The 22,713-nt window shown below is 43.5% G+C and overlaps 4 protein-coding genes across 6 annotated transcripts; 3 read left to right on the top strand and 1 right to left on the bottom strand.

Annotated features, from left to right (window-relative positions):
- Positions 1 to 4,117: 4,117 nt before the first annotated feature.
- Positions 4,118 to 4,674, top strand: LOC108601864. The gene is made up of 2 exons (XM_017989821.1): positions 4,118 to 4,308; positions 4,373 to 4,674. The coding sequence occupies exons 1-2, from the start codon at positions 4,143 to 4,145 to the stop codon at positions 4,648 to 4,650; spliced, it is 444 nt and encodes a 147-aa protein (XP_017845310.1). The 5' UTR covers positions 4,118 to 4,142; the 3' UTR covers positions 4,651 to 4,674.
- Positions 4,646 to 5,138, top strand: LOC108601865. The gene is made up of 2 exons (XM_017989823.2): positions 4,646 to 4,805; positions 4,863 to 5,138. The coding sequence occupies exons 1-2, from the start codon at positions 4,659 to 4,661 to the stop codon at positions 5,073 to 5,075; spliced, it is 360 nt and encodes a 119-aa protein (XP_017845312.1). The 5' UTR covers positions 4,646 to 4,658; the 3' UTR covers positions 5,076 to 5,138.
- A 55-nt stretch (positions 5,139 to 5,193) lies between these two features.
- On the bottom strand, positions 5,194 to 6,515 carry LOC108601863 (translation initiation factor eIF-2B subunit alpha). Its single transcript, XM_017989820.1, has 5 exons — positions 6,336 to 6,515; positions 6,180 to 6,281; positions 5,752 to 6,118; positions 5,423 to 5,693; positions 5,194 to 5,369 (listed from the first exon to the last, which is right to left on the bottom strand). The coding sequence occupies exons 1-5, from the start codon at positions 6,367 to 6,369 to the stop codon at positions 5,223 to 5,225; spliced, it is 921 nt and encodes a 306-aa protein (XP_017845309.1). The 5' UTR covers positions 6,370 to 6,515; the 3' UTR covers positions 5,194 to 5,222.
- Positions 6,516 to 6,738: 223 nt separating this feature from the next.
- On the top strand, positions 6,739 to 19,598 carry LOC108603506 (vacuolar protein sorting-associated protein 13B). Of its 3 annotated transcripts, XM_017992379.1 has the most exons (15): positions 6,755 to 8,140; positions 8,201 to 9,536; positions 9,599 to 10,392; positions 10,455 to 10,653; positions 11,134 to 11,765; positions 11,830 to 12,290; positions 12,613 to 13,932; positions 13,992 to 14,148; positions 14,207 to 14,431; positions 14,501 to 15,531; positions 15,585 to 15,944; positions 16,001 to 16,747; positions 16,803 to 17,287; positions 17,346 to 19,279; positions 19,340 to 19,598. In XM_017992379.1, exons 1-15 carry the CDS (start codon positions 6,863 to 6,865, stop codon positions 19,559 to 19,561), a joined length of 11,181 nt encoding a protein of 3,726 aa, XP_017847868.1. In that variant the 5' UTR covers positions 6,755 to 6,862; the 3' UTR covers positions 19,562 to 19,598. The 3 variants fall into 3 exon arrangements, with proteins under 3 accessions (XP_017847870.1, XP_017847869.1, XP_017847868.1); XM_017992380.1 differs by lacking the exons at positions 16,803 to 17,287; positions 17,346 to 19,279; positions 19,340 to 19,598 and having other exon boundaries at positions 6,744 to 8,140; positions 15,585 to 15,927; positions 16,001 to 16,190; XM_017992381.2 differs by lacking the exons at positions 9,599 to 10,392; positions 10,455 to 10,653; positions 11,134 to 11,765; ... (8 more) ...; positions 17,346 to 19,279; positions 19,340 to 19,598 and having other exon boundaries at positions 6,739 to 8,140; positions 8,201 to 8,675; positions 8,735 to 8,877.
- Positions 19,599 to 22,713: the final 3,115 nt, after the last annotated feature.

Raw genomic sequence — 22,713 nt, 5'->3', positions numbered from 1 at the left:
TATGTCTAGATTATAATGTACTCATATTTTGTGCATAAGTGCCCGAGAGCAATTGTTGATATTGTCGTCATGTGGCATTAAATTAAATAAAAATTTATTATAACGATTTAAGCAGCAGGATTGCTTATGCACGAGGGACTGATCTAACAAAAGATCGGGCAGGCGGCCGGCCGGAGAATCTTATGCACAATTGCGCTACATTTTCAATTGACAGCATTTACTTATGTATATATACTTTTTTATTACGAAAACTCTCAGCATTGAACAACTTCAACACTTTTGCACTAGCAAGGCCAACACAAGTATGCCAATTCCAATTTTATAATCATTTATTCTCTGTATGTATAATTTCCTTTCTGGAACAAATCGGCACATTTATTTATTTATCCAATGTATACAAACGTTCAGCTGCATTAGCAATAAATGATACACTGCAATCAATAAGTATTAAGAGAGATAAAAAATTATTGTTCTGCATATAATTTTTGAGAAATGTGCAGCTAATTTTGGACGTAGCCAACTTTCTCATGCACTTTGACACTACACAATTTATAGAGTCCCTTTTTTCATTCTGTACATGTCAAATTATCACCAAGAAATCAGCATATTAAAAATCGTAATGCTATATCTAAGATTCTAGAACTTTAAATCTCTAAAAGATTTGATTGTTATTTCCGCTCACTCAGAGCTGGGATCTGATTTAGTACCGCAATATCTGAAATGCGTTCAAATTATAGTAATTGTTGTCTATTGATGCCATCAACAATGCGTGTCGAGTGTATTCATAAAGACTTTAGTACGAGTTCAGCTGAAGACTGCATAAGACAGCAGACAGCTTGTTTAAACTGGTAAAATATCTGTACAACCAGATGAATGAAATATTGCTTATCACCAAGTACAATATTAAAGAAAAGAAATTAGTAAAGGTTAGCGCAAATGGCCAATGGCAGGGTCAAAATTTCGCAACCTCTAGACGTGGCGTCAGTCAACTTATCGTTCGACTACGACAAGTTTCCAATCGATTAGCCCTGGCTGACTGACCATAACTGAATGTAGCTGTGATAAGAACAACTATCTATCGCTATAAACTAATTGATTATGCAATCGTTGAACCTGCCGCTAAGCATTGTGCTAAAAATCACATATCGCTTATAACTAAATAGACAAAGTTCTTCGATTAAGACCTCAAAATGTGACAAATTGGCAGCAAACAGTCACATAATAATTTACAGTTGCATGTCAAAAAGGCTAAGCATTAAGAGATCGCCTATTGTTAGTATATTTACACTGTCAAAGTGATAACACTATAAGCTAAGAAATCTAGACACTTTCCGAAATTTATTGCCAGCTGATTAGATTATTATTGGCGTATAATTGAATTAAAGCTGCCTGCTATTAATTTGTTGGCACGCTTTGATTGCCATACCGGCATCAGAGTCAAGCAATTCAACTTTGAGACGCATTCTGGTTTTTTCTAGTTATAATAATGTAGGTATTATCACTTTTCATTGAGCGACAAGCAACAGCAAATTTTACAGCTAATTTTTTTCATAGACGGTGGGGGGGCTATCCCCGCAGCTCTTAAGCAAGACTTGAGCAAGTCGTTGCTGAATTTTAACGATATAGGATAACTGTATTTTAAAGCCTGAGCATGTCATCTAATTACAGTTTATCTTCGTTTCTCTTAAAATTGTTTTTATTTATATTGGAATTAATATTCTACAAATTTATATAAAATTATAATATCTGGTCATAGTCTATAATAAAATGTTTCATGCAATTTTCTTACTTTATTCTCACATCAATTAGAATTTTTAGACTTAAACATATTTTTAAGTCTTAGTTCTTATTTTGTTCAGCTTAGCTTGAGACAAAAGTTGAGATCGTATTCATTATCACGACGGCCAATCAGTTAAATATACTAGTCAACAGCATAGAACATCATCATATTATCGTTGTCTTGATTTTATGCTGTGCTTTTTAAATTGACTTAAATTGAAAGCGCATGACTCAGCGTACAAAATAAAAAACGGGGGGAACAATATTTGGATTTACGGCGAATGGATATTAAGACTATGTACCAGAGTTCAGCTTTACGCTAATATTAATATATCTAAAGAAATTGCTATATGATAATAATTTTAGTATACTGAAGCATTCTTAAACTTTTTTGTACCTAAAATATTATGTATGTATGCTCTTTTAAAAGAATTTACACATTAGTGCCTATTGAGGCACTTGAGTTGGAACTTAAGAACCGTTTTTGCTTATAGATTAGCACTAGCAGAAGACTTTTGAAAAAGTATGAAACAAATATGTTGATTTGCTTATAATTAAAAGCACACGACGCGCCCCAATGACACCAATTCCGGAAAAAAAGAGAAACCGAAACAACCACAGAGGGTTGCTTTGATTGCTGTCTCTTTTGCGTGCAGGCAGGCTCGGCATTCCAATGCTGAAATATGAGCTTTAGAAATTTGCGCGGAATGGGGGAGGATGGTATTCTTTCGATTGCATGCCAGTAGATAGCAGTGAGCCCCCAAAGTGATAGAAGAAGCACAAATGCTGGAAATGTACCGGTTATGTAAGCCATAAGGCGGAAAATTTCCAGATAATAAAAAAGAAAGCTTTCAGTTCTAGTCAAATATATACACCAGCCCGTGCGCAAGTGCGCGAGGGAGAGAGCAGTATATATAAACGACTCTTTGGCTAGACTGGAAGCAGCTCAGCTTTGCGCATGACTAACTAAGGGTTGAGAACAGTACCAAGAACAACAACAACAACAGAACTAAAAACAAATTGTAAGCGTATATGACGGACGGACATAGCTTAAAGAAGCAACTGTTTTAGCGACTAAGCGACTGGAATGTTGCCGATCAAACACGACCTGAACCTGCTTGAATACACCTGAAGCGGAGAGAGAAAAAGAAAGAGAGAGAGAGAGAGAGAGAGAGTGTGCGAGAGCATTAGATGAAAATGAGAGCGCGCAGTGGCCTATTCTTGCGCATTCGCTGGAAACATGAAAACTCAACTACCACATACAGCCTAGCCTAGCTAATGTTACCACAAAGCCAATGAGCTAACAAGCTACGCAATTGGCAATAGCAACAAAAACTATATTATCCAATAGGATTAATCAGACGATTAGAATCTTATAATGCACTGTTGAACTAGATAGGCAGTAGACAACGCCCGCGCCCCACCCGTAAACAAATTAATAAGCTTGGCGTCGCTTAGGGCGTCGGCTTATAGCGCACAACAACAAAACCAATAACACACACACACACACATACACATAAGTAACACGTTCATATTAGAGTTTCGATTTTCCACAAAAAAAACGCCCGCTCAGCACTATTGTTGTTTTTGTTGTTGTGGAGCCCTGCTGCAATAATGCATCTGCTGACATATATTATATGTATAAGCAATTGATTTGAACGCTAATTTCATAACACACTTATAGTATCACATGTTAACAATTGTTTGCACTTTTTAATGGCTTAAATACCTTAGTTTTATTTAAATTTCGGGCTTTATTCTCACCTCGTAATCCGACCTTAACGCCATGTTTTATCGATGTAAAGTACGCTATCGATGACTTGATAACTGCTGTTTAGTAATGGTTCCAGATCTAACTCAATTGCATGTATCGTGGAATGGAACTAGTAATCGTTCTTCTAAGCAAAGAAATGAATCTTTCTTTTGTAGAGCATAGTTTTATTAATATTAATTGTTAAAATATCTATAACATTAAGATGTACTTTAAGAATTAAAATTAAAAGTGCAAATACTGTAACGATTCAATTGCGCGCCAATCAACATTAACAGCTGACCGGGTCTGTTAAGTGGCTGCTACAGCACTGTAAAGAAACCAGGGCTAGCAGTAACGATTACCTGTTCAAAATTTTCATTTAATTTATATTATATTTACATTGGCAGTCTTCTATTACATTATTTTTATTTCATGATTTATTTTTAATAATTTCACACAGCTAACTGTGCCCAACAGCAGTTAGTAATTATTGATTACTAGCCTCCGATACATTTGAATTTGCGACCTTGTGGAGGGGGTAAATACACACACGCACAGTACACATATATATACTTGTTTTTTGTATATTTTGCTTTTAAGTTTGTAAAAAATGTCAGTTTATAATGCCGATCCTTGGCAAGTAATAAACAACAATAATATTGAAAAAGAGGCAAAATCAAGTGCAAATATAATTGAAAAGTTTGAGGATAATTTTAATCCTGATAAGTCGTCTTTAGAACCTTTACCAGACTCAGCAAATTATTTGCATTCCCTTGGTACGAGAAAGGTCTTTTTTTTATCGTAATCCTTACGTGTACTAAATATTATTATTTTCGTCAGAGAAAAAACTGCAAAAAGTACAAAAGGGTGCCAAATTGCTGGACTCACTGCAGGAGAAGAAACACGATTGCATGCGACAACTGCTGTCAGCGAACGGTGTCCCAGAATCAACACTTGACCAGCTGCTAGAGCTAGATACGCCTATTGAAAGTGGACGATTGCATAGACACTTACTGCCTGTGCAAGCGGTGAGCGTAGGCGAGACATTACCTATAGTGCAGCACGACTCCTTGGAGCAGCAGTCAACTGCAGAGGAAGCGCCAGAGCAACAGCAGTAGAAGACACAATGGAGTCGAGGTTTGGTGATATATTTCTGTTTCTGACGGACTTAGCATGGAAGAGTCGCCTTACCATACCAGTATTGGTGACAACTGCTTTTCTGGTCATGGATATCCGTCTGCAAATCGAGATAAATATTCAGACTGGCCAAGTGGTACGATTTTAAGAATAGTTTTATTTTAACAATCTTAAATTAGTAAACTTTATTTAGAATGCTAGCGATTTGGACGAGCCTGAAGTGGAATTTGAGGCTATGAGAGCTCAACCAAGCGAAGACGAGGGTTCAGAGGGTTATTCAGAATTCACCAGCGGAGAAGTAAACAGCAGCGACGAATCTCGTTATAGTTTGTACGATGACATGAGCTCGGAGTATGATGTAGACGATGATCCAGATGCATACTATCCAAGCGAGTTGCCCTTCTAGTGTAATTAGTCAGTTTATTTGAATTTAGAAATTTAGTTTGCACTAAATTAATATTTTTTAAGAATTATTTATAAAACTATTTCGGTGTAATTACAATTAAAAATTATTGTAAATCCCATCAAGTTATTGCATAATTTTATTCAACAATTACATATATAGCTTGATTAGCTCATCGCTTACGGCCGAAGGCGTCAATATGCCCAGATCCGTGAATAGCAAAGTGATATAAGCGGGCGGTGTGTAATCAACCAACGGATGCAGCTTGGAGACGTCGTTTAAATGTTTGCGCGAGTACTGCAAGCAGTAAAATATTAGTATCAAGTGCAATAACAGCATAAGTAACGTACCTTATATTCGTTTGGCAGATCACGTTGGTTCAATGGGTAGAGACGTGAAAATTTGAAGCTCTCAGCCAGCACATAGAAAGGTTTCTTCATTTCACGCGCACACAAGCCCATAGTATAGCTACCGATGCGATTGATAATTCCACCGCTTTCCACAACAGCCTCGGCGCCGACCATAACAAAATCAACAGACTCCATAACATAGCCCGTGGCTGAGTCGAGTATAAGAGTGCTATCTATGCCCGCTGCCTGCAACTCCTGCACCATTTCCTCACTAAAAATTTAGCACAAAATCTTAAATAATTTGCTTAGATTAGTGTATTGCCGCTTACCCCGAGTTGCCAACGCCGCCTTGTGTGACAAACACATGAAAGGATTTCTTGTTTTGTGAAGCTGCAATCAGCGCTTGGAGTACAACGCGGGAGCGTGAATGCGTGAGAATGCGGCAACCGTCGCTTATAAAGCGTTGCGCCTGCTGTGAAATCACTTGGCGTGAATTTAGCAGTTTGGTAAGGAATATTTTACCGCGATGCAACATAATCTGACGGCATTCCTCCATGTGCTTGTCGTCCAAGCTTAGCGTTATGAAGCGACAAAAGAGCTCACCGGCCGAAACAATTGCAGCTATGGAGAGATCCGTGTTGCGCATAGCGGCCACAGCCTCACGCATAGTTGTGTGCAAAATGTGTATGGTGCCAACTACAAAGTAAATACATTAATTTAAATATATGTGTACATATAATCTTTGTTGTTATCGTACATTGCTTTTTTTCCAATATCATGAGCAACGTTTTGATGGCTGCAATGCCCGAAGACAAATCTCTGTTATCTTCCAACAGCTGCAGGAAATATTTGACGACATCTAAAAGTCAGACAATTAATAAGTTGTTAGCGCCTTAAAATATTGTTCACTTACCAAAATCTTCGTTATTTTTTGTCACTTGTGGCATTTTTAGTTTGTTTTGCGAAAGTGTCCGCGTTGTCAACAGTTGAAGGCAAAAACAGCTGATTGGAAGGCCATACACGATATCTTGTTAGCCAACACCACTTTGAATTTACAGTTTGGCAGTCACCAACAATACAGCTGAACTGTTTCAACAAATCAGAGGCAAACGACTATTTTTGATTATGCATGCTAAGTTTTTTTTTTTTTTTTTGCAATAACAGCAATACATTCGCTCATATATTGTACTTGCAAAATTATATCAACTTTTTTGATTAACAACCACGGCATAATTAATGCGGCAAATAATTTTGCAAACATATTTAAATGTTAGTCAACACTAGATGCCGGGGCTAAAAAGTAAACAACAAAATTATAGTACTTGTTATTTTTGTTTTTATTCAGGCATAAAATCAACACAAAATTAACAGAATGTGCATTGCATTACTTACCGTGGAGACCAATTAACTGAGAAGCCCAGTACGAAGTTAAGCTGCACCATGTTTAAGCTGGAATCGTATATTACACCAATATTGCTAAACTACGTGGCGAAATATGTTAAGGACTTACGCGATGAAGACGCACAGGTATCGCTATGGGAGGGTGAGGTGACATTTCAGAATCTGGACCTACGTCTGGATGTGCTGCAAGAGGAGCTAAATTTACCTATTGAGCTGCTCTCCGGGCACATTCACGAGCTGAGCATTCAAGTGCCATGGACAAAGCTAATGTCAGAGCCAGTCCGCATTGTGATAAACACCATAGAGTTTGTGGCGAAACTTCCCGACGAAGAAAGCAAAAAAAGCCGAGCAACATTATTTCGCGATCAGCGAAGGAAACTCAAAGGCAGTCGGGCTGAGCTAGTGGAACCTGCGCCACCGCAAGCGGGCGCTACTAACTCTAATACAGTCAACAAAATCATCAACAATATCAATGTGCAATGCCACAACATTATTCTCAAGTATGTGGAAGACGACATAGTTGTCTCCATGAATGTGCAGTATTTAAGCTTCACGCCCGCCAATGAAAAATGGCAAAATGGCATGGTAGATGTGCATCCGGTGAATGTGTGCATGCGCAAGCTCCTGCAAATTTCCGATCTAACCATATGTCTGGACCAACGCAATCCTGCGGGACGCATTGACGTGTGCCAGGAGCCGGTGCTTTATCGCTGTACGCTGGAATGCCGCGTGCTGCGCAAACATAATATTAACACCATGAGCACCACAAGCACCACACGTATAGGCGTCTTAACCAAATCGCTCGACATCAATGTATCCTCGCTGCAGCTGCCGATGGTAATGAGGCTTATTAAAATGCTCCTCGATCTCAAGCCCGCCGACATGGATGAGGACATATTTACAATTGATGAACCAACGATTGCACCTAGCGCTAGCCAACACCAAAATCGAGAGGAACGCAATACTGTCTTTCAATGGGCTTGGAATCTGCTGCCAAGGCTTACCGATACCGGCGGAAGTCTGGATTCAGGGGATGTCATTGGCCATGCCTTCGATGTGGGCGTCTATGCAGAGCAACTCAACTTTATGCTCAAGAACTCCGAGTATTTTATAGACCAGGCCATGGGCAGCATCAAACGAATCAAATACACGCCCATTTTGCGCATTAGCTTGGGCGGAATTTACTATGAACGCTCCCAGCTGAAGGAGGTAGACTGGGCGAATGTGCGAGCGGGTCTGTCAAGCATTTACATGGAGCCATTGGGCCCCTATCGCAGCGACGATCCCATAGACCGAAGTTTACTGAATACCAAAGAGGTATATACTGTTTACATCTTCACAAAATCAAACTAAAATCTTATATCTCCCTTTTTTTAGTATCAGAATGAGCGTGCGTATATAGACAAGAGCCTGTTTGATGAGTATTACACGTTTGCGGATCGAGCCTGGTGCAGCAACAACTATGATGATTACTTCTCACGCATTACGGATGAGTATATGCTCTTCCGCAGTCCGGTAATGGCCTTTGACATTGTCGAATATCGCTCCTCGAGGACCATGCCTAAGCAAGCAGCAGAAGTTGCAGCATCATCGGTGACCAACGAGTTGAAGGACTTTGGACTGCGTGTTAAGTACCGTCTGCTGTCCGCTGGCATAACATTCCATTTTTCGCAGTCGTTTCTTCAGGTTAAAAATGTAATTAGCGATTTAGTCTGCTCACTCAATTACCAAGGAATTCATGCAGACTCCAATAATGACAATGAACCGACCGTCGTGACCACCCATCAGGAATATGCCAACGAGTTTATGACCTACAAGGACTTTGAGTATCTCATTGGCTTCATGCCCACCTGTAACTATAAAATCGAGCTGCGCGACATGAATGTGCAATTCTATCCCCTAACCAATCAGGCCAGTCACGAAAGTCTATCCATGCTGCCCTACCTGCGACTTAGAGTGCCACTGGCCACGGGCAGCGTTTGCGGGCCAGCGAATCCAGAGCGCATTGTGCAGTTGATCACCCATCTGCAGGACAAGCCGCGCGAGATAGTCGACTCCTGTTATCTCACCTACGAGTTTGATGTGAAGGATCTAACGTTTACAGCGCTCAACACTTCGCCGGAGCAGCACAATGCCAAGCTGATCAACATACCACGCATGACGTTTCAGTATAATCGTCTATTGATGCCCGAGAAATGGCGCACCAATGTGGCAGCGCTGGAATCAGCAGTCATCACCGCCGAAATCATTAACATGGAGTTCTCGAAGCGCGAATTTTTGATTGCCCAGCGCATCATATTAATGTGCATTAGCTACAAGCCCAACGAGTTAGCAGCGCTGGCCACAGCAATTGCCGAAACAAGTCCCTCCGCCGATGTCATCAGGCTGCAGACGCTGATCAGCAAGCTGCGTCTGGGCTATCGCAAATATCATACCCACCATGCCATGCTCGCATCGGTGCGCAACATCAATGCGGATGTGCATCACAGTGTGATGAATGTGCGCAATGTGGTGTTCTCCACCAACAAAGGCGTAACCAACAAGTGGATGGAGCTGCAGCTGCAGTTTCCCATACCAGAGAGCGCAGCACAAGTGGATCCACCGCCCAGCACAGTGGTCTGCTTATGGCTGGAGAGCTTTCGGCTTACGCTCGATGTCTATTTGCTGCAGTTCCTCAAATCCTTTGTCCAGTCCATCGAATGCACCGAAACTGGTAAGCAACATGCATAGCTTAGTATTTATTGCAGTTAAAGATAAATTTTATGTGCATTACAGAAACGGACACAGATCAGGACGCTCCGTCAGAACGACAAAATTCCTTTTCAAGCTTATCGGTTACCTCAGCTGCGGCGTTTAAAATGTCTATAAATGAGTTACAAGGGCGTCGCTTCAGTCGTCCCAGTCGTAAGATCTCCATACCAGAGGAGACAGTGCACGCCAGCTCGGATCGGGACGAGAAGCACGCAATTACGTTTGTTGTAAATCCCGTCGCAACGCAGGCGCCGGAAACAGCGAAGCGAGACTATGTAGCTCTTGTTGAGCGACTCTCCACGGTTGTCATATTCGTGGAGTCCGCCCAGAGCAGAATTGATGTGTGTGAGCTGATGCGGCGCAAGAAGAGCGAGCATATAACGATGGAGTATACATCTATACAATTGCCACGAGTGAAGATCAAATCCAATTTCAGCTCAGTCGTTTCGCGTGGCAATATACGCTTGCTAGTGAATCCTGCCATCAAATCGGATCAGCCGTTCAACTGGATATTGGAGTTCAATGATTTCATTATACGCTATCGCAAGGGCTCGCAAACGGAGACGCTGATGGCGCCTGTGCGCACAACAGTCACATTGGTCATATCACAAAAGAAACTGGTGGTGCCTGAAAGCAACGATTCTAAGCAATCGACCGATGAAACTGAATCTCAACCTTTCAGTTCCATATCAAGTGTTGCAGACTTAAAAAAAGTTGATTGGGCTAATGAAAATGCTGAAACGGAATCGGATAAAGTGGTTACTTGGTGTGTCAATGTGCACATTGATATGTCAGCTATATGTTTCTATGGACATCGTGTAAGTCCAGATAACAAATGGCAAATTTGTTTTATTTTATTTTATAATATGTTGTCTTCCAGTTGAAGCTGCTGCATGAACACTTTGGCATACTTTGCACCATGTACACATCGTTCCGCATGTCTAGTTACATGCTCAATTGCTCCAAAACTGCAGATAACACTCGACTAGAGATATACACTGGAAGTGCACAAAATCAGCCCCTCATTAAGGAGTTTCTGGAACTTGAGCCCGCGACACACAGTCCCAAAAGGAACAAAGGTTAAAAATGCTTTCAATCTCTTTAAACAAAAATTATGGTATAAGTTGATATTACTTGCAATAATTGAGAATCGTCGATTTTATATCCCTATCCGTTTGCTGTGCCAATTAACGGATAAATAAGGCAGAATAAGTTAAAAATTTAGCACATGTCCTATCGTTGAGTCTGTCGTGGTCTCAATATTTTTGTGAGTAACAGGCAAAAGGAAGCCTGAAAGACTTCATAGAGCAGTTTTCTTATCCATCTAAGATAGTATGAATCAATAGATCTCACTACTAACTACTTAATAGAATTAGAGATACGAGAATGATGACTTGAATTCATAAGCTTAAAGACTACATTAACTCCGGAAAGATTCAGCCTGGTCGTCTGAAGTTGAAATGGTCTATGTGGAACAGTTTACCACATAGTGCGTTTACGGTTATATTTTTTTGAATAATACAGTTAAAATATTTAAACATATTTTTTGCTACTTGCAGCTGACAAGAATGAAGAGACTTTTATATTTTTCGGACAGTGGACTATACCGCGCATTTCATTGGAAATGGAAAGCTTTGGCAATGGTAAACACCGCCGCGTAACGTTAAACTTTGAGGATTTGCTATTTAATGTGGACAGACATGACAGCTTTAATAAAGTGACTGCCAAAGTGGAAACCCTGGACCTCAACTACTTCACAGCCAAGTCGCCTAATGAATGGACACAAATGGATAGCTTTCAGATAAATACGCTTGGCGATAGCTCCAACTTGCCGCTGCTCAATGTCGTCATAACCACAGTCAGTCTGAGGGACTTCTATCAGAAAATTGGTGCAAGTGATCTGTTTCACAAAGAACGTAGCATAACGGAGCTGCTCATTGATGTGCAACCCATCGAAATGGTGCTCGACCTGGATCAGTTGACCGAGTTCTGTATACCGCTGTGTGAGCTGCTGGATTACGTGCGTAAAAACAACCCTTACCAAGGCTCCAATGCAAGTCGACCCTCTCAATACAAAGATACAATTAAAACCGTGCAACAAATGCCCATAGTACATTTAAATAGCAAAGGAATTTTCATTTATGCCCCACTCGAGACCGAGAAACAATGCTGCAGTGTTTTAGTGCTGCAGGTAAGGATGTCTATTTGATAAATAAACTCAATTCAAAACTCATAACTGCTTTATACATTTACAGATTGAGAGCATTAGGCTTACACCAAATTTGGAGAACCCCTTGGTGCGTCAGCTTATACGCCCGGATATCTATAGCAAGGCCGCCGAGTTGAATATGCTACACACACCCGGCTCCTTGGTGGAGGATCGTCAGTATGAACTAAGTGTGCGCAAAATATCGTTATCCTCCGGCAATTGGCAGCAGACGCAGCAGCATCGTATGGCCGAGACACGCGCCAATGAATACGATAACCCAGCGTTTGAGTGGAACAATCAATTGGGCTCCGATGCGCTCTTGAAATGGGACATATTCAAAGATTTTGATTTTATAACCGTATTTGCGCCAGCCATTAGCTATGAAAGGTTTCTAGTTTGCGGCCAGAGCATTGAGTACAATTGTGTATCCGATTTTGTGGCTTCGCTGAATTCACCACAAATTAATCTGATTTCCTGTTTCATAGTGCGGGTCCAACGCTTGCAAGGGTAGGTATTAATCTTATATTTCACAATAGCTGTTAAAGTTCGATTAGGATTACTAATCAATTCAATATGGAAATGGAAAATATTTGTAGTGATTAAAGAGTTTTAATTACAAATCATGAAAAATAATCGGGAATTACTTAGGTTAATCAATTATAATCAAAAATAATATTTAAATTTATTATACTTATTGCTCGAATCCTAATATTTGAGTTTTGTTTTAGCTCCGAATATTTGCAATGTAAACAATGATTATGATAACTAGTCATATTTTACTTTATTGCTTATTTGAAGATGCCTAATATCAATTATTTTGCTTTTGCAGGATATTAGAGGAAAGCTGCTTGAAGGATTTACGCAGCGTGTCAACTTCTAGAGCTAACAGTAGCGTATTGATACCAATGGAGAGAAAAAAATTACACTCCATCATGTCGCCACCGCGAACGAACTTTCAAACGCCGGAGACGAAGAGCAGCGAAACATTTGTCGGCTCCTGCCAGAGTGACTCTGGCATTTACATAGCCAAAGGCGTGTCCATTATATCTTCGATCACTAATTCAATAATACCCAGAACCAGTGAATTGATCGTCAGCCGGCGGTTCTATCCGCGCAGCATTTCTTTTGTGGCGGGCATCTTTGCGTTGAGGCTTTATGATGCTGTGGAGCTGGAGCAGCAGCTGATATTGCGGCCGCTGATGCTGGTGACGATTTCGCAGCCAAGCTTTATGACCACGCAGAATCTACGCAAATCCGTTACGCAGGGCTCCTTGTTTGACTTTACCGTACATGTGCCCGGCGCGCAATCACCGCCGACGTCCATTAGCGATGAATGTTTCAGTGAGTCTGTCATATTCACAATGCCCGGCACATTGGGCAGCTCTGGCATACCGTCGCCCTTGCTTACGTTCAAGCTGAACCGCGATCGCCATCAGCAGAAAGAAATGGATCTGGAGCTGCTCAAGCCTTTGGTAATGCGTCTCTGCGAGAGCACAGTGCGGCAACTGATCAGCGATGTAGTGCGCATCAATACGGTGCTGCATGAGAGTCCTTGCTTTGCCCTGCGCAGCGAGCGTCCAGTGGTGCACACGACGCCCCTGCGCCAGCTCAAGCTGACCTGCTTCAACAGGGATCGCGTCAATCTGCGCTGTGACAGCCTCACGATTAAGTTCTATGACCACGAACGCACCTATCAGTTCAACGCCATTCTTCGCGACTTTAATGGCAATCTAAAGTTCAATCTGCGTCCGCATAAGGCGGCAGTCAAGGCCACGTTGGGCGCCTTCTTTATACAAGCGGGCGACAAGATCCTATTGCATCCGCTGCTAATGCGCTTATCGGCGGATCTATTAAGCGAACCTTGGTGCGATCAGCTGTTGATTTGCGCCACGCTCAAGCTCAATGTGCTGCATGTGGATGCAGGCGTCTTCACCATGTTGCATTTGCGCAAAGCGCGTGCGGGTTTCGATAGAACTATGGAGCATGCGCGCCTCGAGTGGTCAGGCTTTCTACAGCAGCGTCCCAGTCTGGGCATGCCGGAAGAAGTGTCGCCAGAGCTGCTGGCACTATACACGCCCTCCAAGGCGGAAATACAACGCGCCAAGCTGACGCAGAAGCCCAAGGTAGAGTTCTATCAAGACGATCTGAGGTAAGGCTCATCTACTAGCTCAATTAACTTATACTAAAGGTTTTCTGTATCCCCCATAGAGCTGGCGCCTTTCAGTTTGTCTACTTGAACTCGGACAACATGCTGCCCATGCCGTATCAGGTGCAGATCATCAAAAAGAACTACGGCATCATCTGCTGGCGCTATCCACAGCCACGTCAAATGAAGCACATACATATCTATCCGGTGCCAATGCCAGTAAGTATCGAAATAATTTGCATTGGAAGTGCTGGCTTAGCTCAAATCTTGCTTACAGGTGGATAATCCCATACATATCAGATGCCGCATGGAGTATTTTAGCGAGACACACGAGACTTTCTTGTACTACTGTGACTTCGAGCTCTCCGAGCAGACCAGCAAGCATATCAATCCACCAGAGCGTCAGATTAGCGCCAACATTTGGCGCGTTGTCATAATGCAGTCGTTGGTATCTGTTGATGGCACTTGCTTCGAACCTGACTCCGATGAGGATTTGCAATCGGTTAGCTTACAAATCAAATAGTGGGATCATAATCACATAAACAAACAACACATAATCCTCTCTCTGCAGATCGACAGCTGCCGCGTGGTGCACGACTTCAAGGGCAATGTGGACAATGATTTTGTGCTGCATCCCAAAGTGCTGGTGGGCTGCATGCGCATTGACACCACCTTCCAGGCAGAGCTAGTGCCAAAGCTGCAATTTCTGCTCGCCTGCCAGGACATTGAGCTCAATTTGCTCAATCAACCGGATGCGTATGATGTGCTGCCGCCCGAGCTGGACAGCTATAAGCTCAAGAGCACCACGCAAATCTCACAAAACTTTCTCACCCTGCACGTGAGCAATCTGCAGCTGCATACGGAAATGTACAAGCCAACTGATTATAGCGTCGAGTTGAACTTTCGCAGTCGCATCAAGTGCCTGGACTCGGGCTTTCTCAACATGATCGACGTCATGGAGCCCATGAGCTTCCAGAGCTATGTGCGCTACGTGGGCTGCCTGCGCAAGATGCAAGCCAACTTTGTGCTGGACAAGCTGCGCTTCAATTGCAGCGCGTGTGTTATACAGACGCTGTACAGCGCCAAGCAGCACTGGCAGGAGGTGCTGCAGCAGCGCGAGGAGTTGCATACGTTGATGCCCAAGTGCGTCGTCGTCAATCGCCTGCAGTTGCCCATAACTTTTGGCCAGAGCGGCACTTCGGAGCGCATTCAATTGGCTCCGCAGCAGCTGCGTCTCTATCACTTTTGCAGCGATTTTCACACCCAGGAGCTGACCTTCTACGTGGAGAATCCAGAGACACAGCAGCTGGAGGCCAGCAGCTCAGTGCATATAGCATTCAAGTTTGAGGAGGAGCAGCGCGTGCATCAGCTGCGCATTGGCCAGCGTTGCATAACCATCAAGCAGGCCAAGCTGTCGGCCACACAGGTGTACATATTGGTCAAGGGACAGATTGAGCTGCTGAGCATGGTGCCGTATGAGCTGCTAGCCGAGTTTCGTGTGGAAGACGAGCCAGACAAGGAAGCGCTGGAGCATGTGCTGGCAGCCAAGGGACGCGCCTCCTTCTGCCATCAAGTGATGCGGCAAACAAACATAAATATGCGGTAAGTGCTCTGCTCACATCGCTATTAAGTTATTAATTAATTTCGTGCTGTAGACTCAACCTCAGCGCTGGGCAGGCCAAGGGACGCACTGGCGACATTCCACTGAAGACCAACAACAGCCTGCCCTGGCTAGTCAAGGTGCCCACACAGTCGGCACAGCAGTTCATCAGCCTGTGGGTGCGCATATTGCGCGAGGATATTGCGCTGACAGGCGTGCAGGACGATTTTCAGCCACAGCGCATACTCGTGAGCATTTGGCCCATCTTTGAGATTTGCAATTTGCTTAACTGTGCGCTGCAGGCCACAGAGAGCAGCACGGAGAGGCCTTTGGCCATTGACGCCGCGGGCGGTCGCCTGGCGCTCAGCACAGCCACCACACATGCCACGGAGCATCGCGTAAAGTTTTCATTTCCGTAGGATGGCCTCTCTAATAATCATGAGCAACTAATTAGCTTTTATATAATTTCAGCTGTGCCTTGGGCGACGCCTCGCAAAGCGAATACACTTTTATGCTCAAGACCATGGACTGGCACAAGTTCTTCCACTACGACGAGCAGGCTTGGAGCATTGATCAAGCGCTGCACAAGCTGAGCAAGAAGTCCACAACGAAATGGCCACTGGACGATGACGAAGAGCTGCGCGTTGAGCGTTGCAGTAAAGTTCAGAACATGTGCGATGTGCAATATCGCGTGGGTGCCACTCGTGAGTTCAGCTGCACGCAAGGGCTGGATATTGCCGCCTGGGGCATGTTCATCAATGCCACGGAGCTGGACATAGCCATTGGGCTTGCCAAGGGGAATACACGCGTCTCGCTCAAAGCCAACTGCTTGGAAATGGTGCCAGCATTAAATCAACTGTTTACCATTGATGTGCCGTTTGGCTCCAGTTGGTTGAGCTCGTCGCCCATTTGCTTGGAGGACGTCAGCCCAGGCAGCAATGTGCGGCATTTGCAGCTGCGCCCCAATTCGCACATAGATCTGGTCGTGCTGCGCAATGAGGAAGTGGTGCGCATGCTGCTGGAGTTCAGGCTGGAGGATGGACGACGCGTGTTCAAGCTGCGCTCCAAGTTTGTGCTAACCAACTTCACAGATGTGCCGCTGCAGGCGTTGCCGCTGACCATGGACCACAAGGAGAGCTCCAATCGCGAGGAGGTGACCAAGCTGGACTTCATCAGGCGGCTACGCACGCTCAACTGTGTTGAGCCGCTGCAGCAACCGTAAGCAGCTGCTTTAATTTTCGTTGCCATCCATTGTTACCCTAATTCCTTTTAGCATTGGCATCAGCACAAATGTGTTTTTTGATTTGAAGGCGCGCAAGTCGAAGCACAGCAGCGACACGGCCTTTGTGTACTTCATCTGCTTCACAGTGCTTGGCAGCCAGGATATATCCATACCCATACCGCTAACGCTGCCATTTACGCGTCGCTGCTTTAGTCTGCAGCATGGCAGCGAGTCCATTGCCTTGATCGTCACGTTGATTGAAAGACAAAATGTTTATTATCTGAGCGTGTTCAAGGACACGGCGCCAGCGATTATCCTAAGCAATAACACCAATGTCAAGTTTGTTGTGGCCCAGACGAGCGCCTCGGGCAACAGCAATGTCTCCTGCACCAGTCCCGAGCTGGCGAGCAAGCACTTTGACTGGAATCAGCTGGTGGCGCCCTCTAGCAAATGCTACTATACGCCACCCCAAATGTACGCCAACTTTCCGGACGTCGACTTTACAGTGTGCAATCTTTCCTTGGCAGTTTACAATGGTGAGCAGAGACTGCGAGTAAGCAATTATATTGACCCACTAACAATGCTTTTGTCCAGAGCCTGGCGCAAGTGGCAAGCGTAAGTACAGCTGGTCCAAGCCCATACGCACGGACAAGTCCTGGAAGAAGTTTCTGCATGTGCCCAGCCATGGCGACGTTAAGGTCGTAGTCTGTGATAAGCACCGCGTTATACGCGTCAACATCTACTACATAGCGCAGCAGCTGGAGTTTTCTGTCAAGGATCTGCGCTCGCGCTTCAACGAGGCGCCGACATCGCAGACGCCGCGTGACAGCGAGATCGAGAAGCTGCCGCTGCGGGAAGCGGACAGCGAGGCAGCGCTGATAAGCGTTGATTGCGCGCACTTCAAGGAGGAGTGTGACCCTAAGATGCAGCTGCAGCTGCGTTTGCTCATCAAGAGCTTCGTCTTCAGCCTGCAGACGGCGCATGCGGAGCGAGACTATCTAAAGACCGAGGTCTGCAATATGTATGCGGATGATCTGATGCTGGTCTATGACGAGATCGATGACGATGACCAGCGCTCGCTGCGCCTACTCATGCCCAATCTGCAAGTGGATAACCAGCTCTACTCCAGCGGCAAATATGACTTTCCCGTGCTGCTCTGCGCTCAGCAGTTGTACAAGCGCACAGCCTGCCTGCCTCTGGTCTACGATCTGAATGCGGTGTACGAGCGGCAAGCGGCGCAAACTCAACCCCAGACGCTGCTCAGCTTTGTGTTCTACCAGGACGAGCTGGCACTGCAGTCGGTGCACTGTCGCTTCCAGCCATTCCGTGTGTATATAGAGGATGCCTATCTCAATCGTCTGCTGGACACGCTGGTCGAGTGCGAGCCATCCAATTGCACTTACACGCCGCGCGTGCAAAGCTCGCGCATGCAGCTGGCCTTGGGTCAGACGCTGTTGCCAGATCTGGTGGTGACGCAGGCGTTGTACATATCGGAGCCACTGCGTCTGAACAGCTTTTGCGTGGAGCCGCTTAGCCTGCTGCTCTCGGTGCACACATCCTCCAGACTGTACATAGCATTGGATCACTCCCCGCTCTCCTTTTCGCGCTACGAGCGTCAGCAGCTGCTCACGGTGCCGCTGCGCTTTGGCCAATCCCTGGGTCTGCATTATCTGAGCGGCGCCATTTTCGGCGCCGGGTGGGTGGTGGGCTCACTCGAAATCCTTGGCAGTCCCAGTGGCTTGGCGCGTTCGCTCAGCACTGGTCTGCGCGATTTCATATCCATGCCAGTGGAGGGATTATTCCGCGGACCTTGGGGCTTTCTGGTGGGCGTTACGCAAGGTTCGGCGTCGCTGCTGCGAAATGTAACAGCGGGCACTGTCAATTCGGTTACCAAGCTGGCGGGCAGTGTAGCACGCAATCTGGACAGATTAACGCTGGATTCGGAGCACATTGAACTAACCGAGGCGCGGCGTCGTGCGCGTCCACAAGGCTTTGCCGACGGCCTTACGCAGGGCTTGACGGGTCTTGGCATAAGTCTGCTGGGAGCTGTGGGCGGCCTGGCGCATCATACGCTGGAGGCGCGCAGCTCTGTGGGCGTCATCGCGGGTCTCACCAAGGGCATAGTTGGTGCCTTGACCAAGCCGCTAAGTGGCGCTGCTGAGATGCTGGCGCTCACCGGACAGGGCGTGCTGCATACAGTTGGCTTCAATACCATGCCGCAACAGGTGGAGCCCAGTGTGACGCGCAATGTGGCCTTGCACTTTAGCTCCTACCGCATTTGGCGTTTCCTGCCTGCTCAGCTAAGCACGGATCAGATCCTATTCTTCCAGGAGATCTCCTTAAAGGGCACTGAGCAGCTGCGGCCGGCGCTGCTGTTCTTAACGTCCACTGTGCTGGCCATCATGGAGCTGGAGTGCGATGTGCTGACCTTTGTTTCGCCTGTGGCCAAGGTTGAGGTCGTGCCAGATCGAGAGGATCCAAGCAAACTCTACTTGAGCCTAAAGACCGAGCAGAGCAATGAGCAAGGCGTAAGTCTTGCAATTTTATTGCTGCACTTGTTTTTAACTAAACTCGCTTCTCTCTTGCAGCAATTAAATTATATCAACGAGCGCATCATAAGCTTTCTGCATGCCTCACGCTCACAGGTGATGACCAGCAGCAACTCACTGAGCGATCTGCTGCAACTGCCGGACAGAGATCAGGACGAGCGTGTGCAGCGGCAGTCTCAGTGCACTTTATATATCAAAGCCAACATTGGTGAACATCTCGTGAACTACATCAAGGTCATCGACCAAATGTGTCCCAACTAAATGTGCTTCACTGTATTAAAATTGTATAGCCACCAAATAGTTAATAGTACATATTTATATATTTATATTATAAAGCATGTATATAGCAAAATATTCCTTTAAAATTACGCAAAGCTAATTTAATAGAAGAATGTTTCGTTTCTTCGCCGTAGCTTAAGGAACTACCATTACAATATTTAACCAGTTGATGAGTGAGTCAGAAACCATTTTTTGGCAAAAAGGCATCGATATTTTTAGAGGCGACTATAAATAATTTGTACCTTATCTTTTTGAGTAACAATAATAAGTTAATGTGTCCACTTGTTTTGTAAAATGAACCTGCCATTATACATATACCTACATATTTTATGCCAAATTATATAAAAGACAAATATAACTTATAAGTCCCACTTTTATTTCACTAAGCTTCGAGTAGAGCTGCTGCCTTTGAGTCATCAAATTAAATTTTTAGAGCAGAGATCAAATCAGAAGAATTATCGAATTTCGATACCTGTTAGTTAAGCGTTCCTTTGTCTATTGACTTTTCTATTTCATTTTAGTTGGGCTTAAATTTGTGCTTTGCTTCAATACAATTTGAGTTTGCAACGAGCTAATTATTATTGTCAAAGTTTACCAATTAGAAATTCTTGGAATGTTTGAGAGGCTAAAACAGCTCAACATTGAATGGACAATTCTAATGATTGAATACTCAAACTTACCTAATATTTGACCAGAGCAGTGTTTGGAATTTGCATTCGCATAATGTTCGAGCTATTTCACATATTTAACGATAATTGGTTTTGCCGTACGCTGGTTTGGTGTATCAATGGGGCGCAAATGGTTAACAGCAGGTGCAGGCATTTTGGCAGTATACAGACAAACATGTATGCGTATGTATGAGTGCACATAGGTGCATGTGTGTGCTACTTTGTGGTTGCGTTGGGATTGGCAGTTATAATTGAATCTCTTGGTTATGCATCAGCGACCAGCGTAACCAAGGACTCGGCAAAAACGCAACAAATTACATTTTAAGCGCCCGCTGAAACACACAACAGAAAATAATAATAAAAATGTTAAGCAATTTGCTGCGTTAACCAACAAATAAGCGAGAGAGTAAGAATTCCCATAACTTAAACATGGCTGTAGTTTTTAAGTGGTTTTGTATGCCACATGCTTGGGTTGCAGCTAAAATGTGTGTGTAAGTACTTTGGCTGCATTTAGAATTTTCCGCCTCAGCGGTTGTGGCTGCATCCTTCCTTGCTCGTGTCCTGTGCATTTCATACTGCAAGTGATTGCAGGTATTTGGGTTGCTGCAATGCTTAAGTCCTTTTGGCTTGTGACTGGTCTTAAGTGAAATGAATTTCATTAAATTGAGTTTTTGCGCCATTGACATGCAATTTCAAATTGCGATTTACGAAGACACAAATAACGAAGAAGCAAACCAGTCGGCACGTGAGCGGAAATGGCAAAAAGTTATATATCTATATACTTGCAATTGAGCTTTTGTGTGTGCGTGTGCTCCTGAACTGTACAAAACTTTGAAATGAGTGGATAAGCAAACAAAGTGAACTAAATGCGCACGAAAGTAGGCAATGATTTATCAAATCCGATTTTGCATTCACCCAATTGAAGTTATTTAACATTTTCCTTCCTTTAAAAATGCCTTTCGAAATAAAGTAATATTCAGCAGATTTTCAATCGAGCTCAATTGCTGAGCTTAAGCTGAGATAAGATTTTAGATAATGTTTCTTCTACATATATTTCCAGCATTATTAGCTTTGAAAAAACGAGGAAAATCCGGCGCTGTCGACATTTTGAGACCGTGCAAATTATGAAGATACGCAATGAAAATAAAAAAGAGAATTTTGTTTATATTTACGCTCCGGTCAGAGGTCGCTACGTAAAAATAATAAAAGCAAAATTGCTTCCGTTTAAGTGGAAATCGAACTTGCTTAAGCTAATAGCTCAAGCAATGGACCACATACTGCTTTTGAAATATGATGACAGTTTTAATATCTTGTAACCACATATTTACTGAAAATGCTTAGTTACTTAAAGAAAAAGTGTGTAAAAAAAATAAACAAAACATATTTAGTATGAGGATTTGTTATTCCTGCCCATAATACTAACGCAAAATTAAAATTTAAAGCTTAGTATTTTAGGAACTTGTAGTCTTTGTAACTGTATATCAAAACACAAGCTGTGGCTGCCTATAAAAATTCTAAAACAAATTCGATTTGCGACTTACCAAGTTTGGTGTGCCTAGCTTTTATATATGCTATAAACTCAAGTCGTTGGTCTGATCCAGAATATAAAAACTTTATGCCTTTCTGCCTGCTGTGCACAAATCTTATTCAACTAACTCATAAGACCCTTGTGCACACTTTGTGTACAGGGTCTAATACAAAAAGCTTTGTAAATTAGATTTTTGGCGGCAGTACCCTTTAAGACAACATTGATTGTTTACTTCGCTGTCTGTAAACTGTTGAGCCATTTCTTACAGCGCAAAGCTAAATTTAATAAGAGCAAAGGGCAGAGAATTTAGAGCTAGAGTAACAAGCCTCCAGCGAATTGGCGTGCGGGCCCAAGCGAGATTTTATGAAACCAGCAAGGCAGGCACAAATGCTTACACACTTCAATTTTCATTCTTACTCACGCACACACACACACACATAAAGCAAATAAAGTCAAATGCAATTTTCGCAAAGAGCTTACTTATGAAAAATTGATGCAGCAACAACATTTAGAAAGGTGCCATACATTTCATATCAATGTATAAAAACTTGACGCATGATTTGAGGATTTGCTGTTTAAACAAACGAAAAGCGCGTTTGTTATGAGTCCCCACACAACTGTAGCTGATACAAAAGATTAATGTTCTAACGGTTTTTGAGTAACTTTTTATTCACAAGCTCCTAACGGAGGCGTATTTACATAGAGATTTTCGAACAACATCAAACATTAGATTTGTTGTACGAGTTGCCAAATTGTATACATACATATTTAAGAAGCATTTTATTTATGTTTGCGTGTAGACAAAAACAAACACAATAGCAATAAATATTTACTTTTAAATTTCTGTACTTTTGCTCCCTATGGCAAAGTTAAAAGTAATGACGTCATCATCTTCTTACAAATGGTGTTTGACACTTAACACATTAAAAAAAAAAACT

The sequence above is a fragment of the Drosophila busckii genome, chromosome 3R (assembly GCF_011750605.1).
Source record: "Drosophila busckii strain San Diego stock center, stock number 13000-0081.31 chromosome 3R, ASM1175060v1, whole genome shotgun sequence".
Lineage (NCBI taxonomy): Eukaryota > Metazoa > Arthropoda > Insecta > Diptera > Drosophilidae > Drosophila > Drosophila busckii.
Note: the sequence above shows the minus strand (reverse complement) of the source record. Positions and strands in the feature narration are given on the sequence as shown.

Coding starts and splice junctions, on each gene's coding strand:
- LOC108601863 (XM_017989820.1), bottom strand. CDS start 6,369: ATGCCACAAGTGACAAAAAATAACGAAGATTTTG. Junction 6,282..6,335: donor AAAAAATAACGAAGATTTTG/GTAAGTGAACAA, acceptor TCTGACTTTTAG/ATGTCGTCAAATATTTCCTG. Junction 5,694..5,751: donor GGCGGCGTTGGCAACTCGGG/GTAAGCGGCAAT, acceptor CTAAATTTTTAG/TGAGGAAATGGTGCAGGAGT.
- LOC108601864 (XM_017989821.1), top strand. CDS start 4,143: ATGTCAGTTTATAATGCCGATCCTTGGCAAGTAATAAACAACAATAAT. Junction 4,309..4,372: donor AAATTATTTGCATTCCCTTG/GTACGAGAAAGG, acceptor TATTTTCGTCAG/AGAAAAAACTGCAAAAAGTA.
- LOC108603506 (XM_017992379.1), top strand. CDS start 6,863: ATGTTTAAGCTGGAATCGTATATTACACCAATATTGCTAAACTACGTG. Junction 10,393..10,454: donor TATGTTTCTATGGACATCGT/GTAAGTCCAGAT, acceptor GTTGTCTTCCAG/TTGAAGCTGCTGCATGAACA. Junction 17,288..17,345: donor TTCCTTGGCAGTTTACAATG/GTGAGCAGAGAC, acceptor GCTTTTGTCCAG/AGCCTGGCGCAAGTGGCAAG.
- LOC108601865 (XM_017989823.2), top strand. CDS start 4,659: ATGGAGTCGAGGTTTGGTGATATATTTCTGTTTCTGACGGACTTAGCA. Junction 4,806..4,862: donor ATATTCAGACTGGCCAAGTG/GTACGATTTTAA, acceptor AACTTTATTTAG/AATGCTAGCGATTTGGACGA.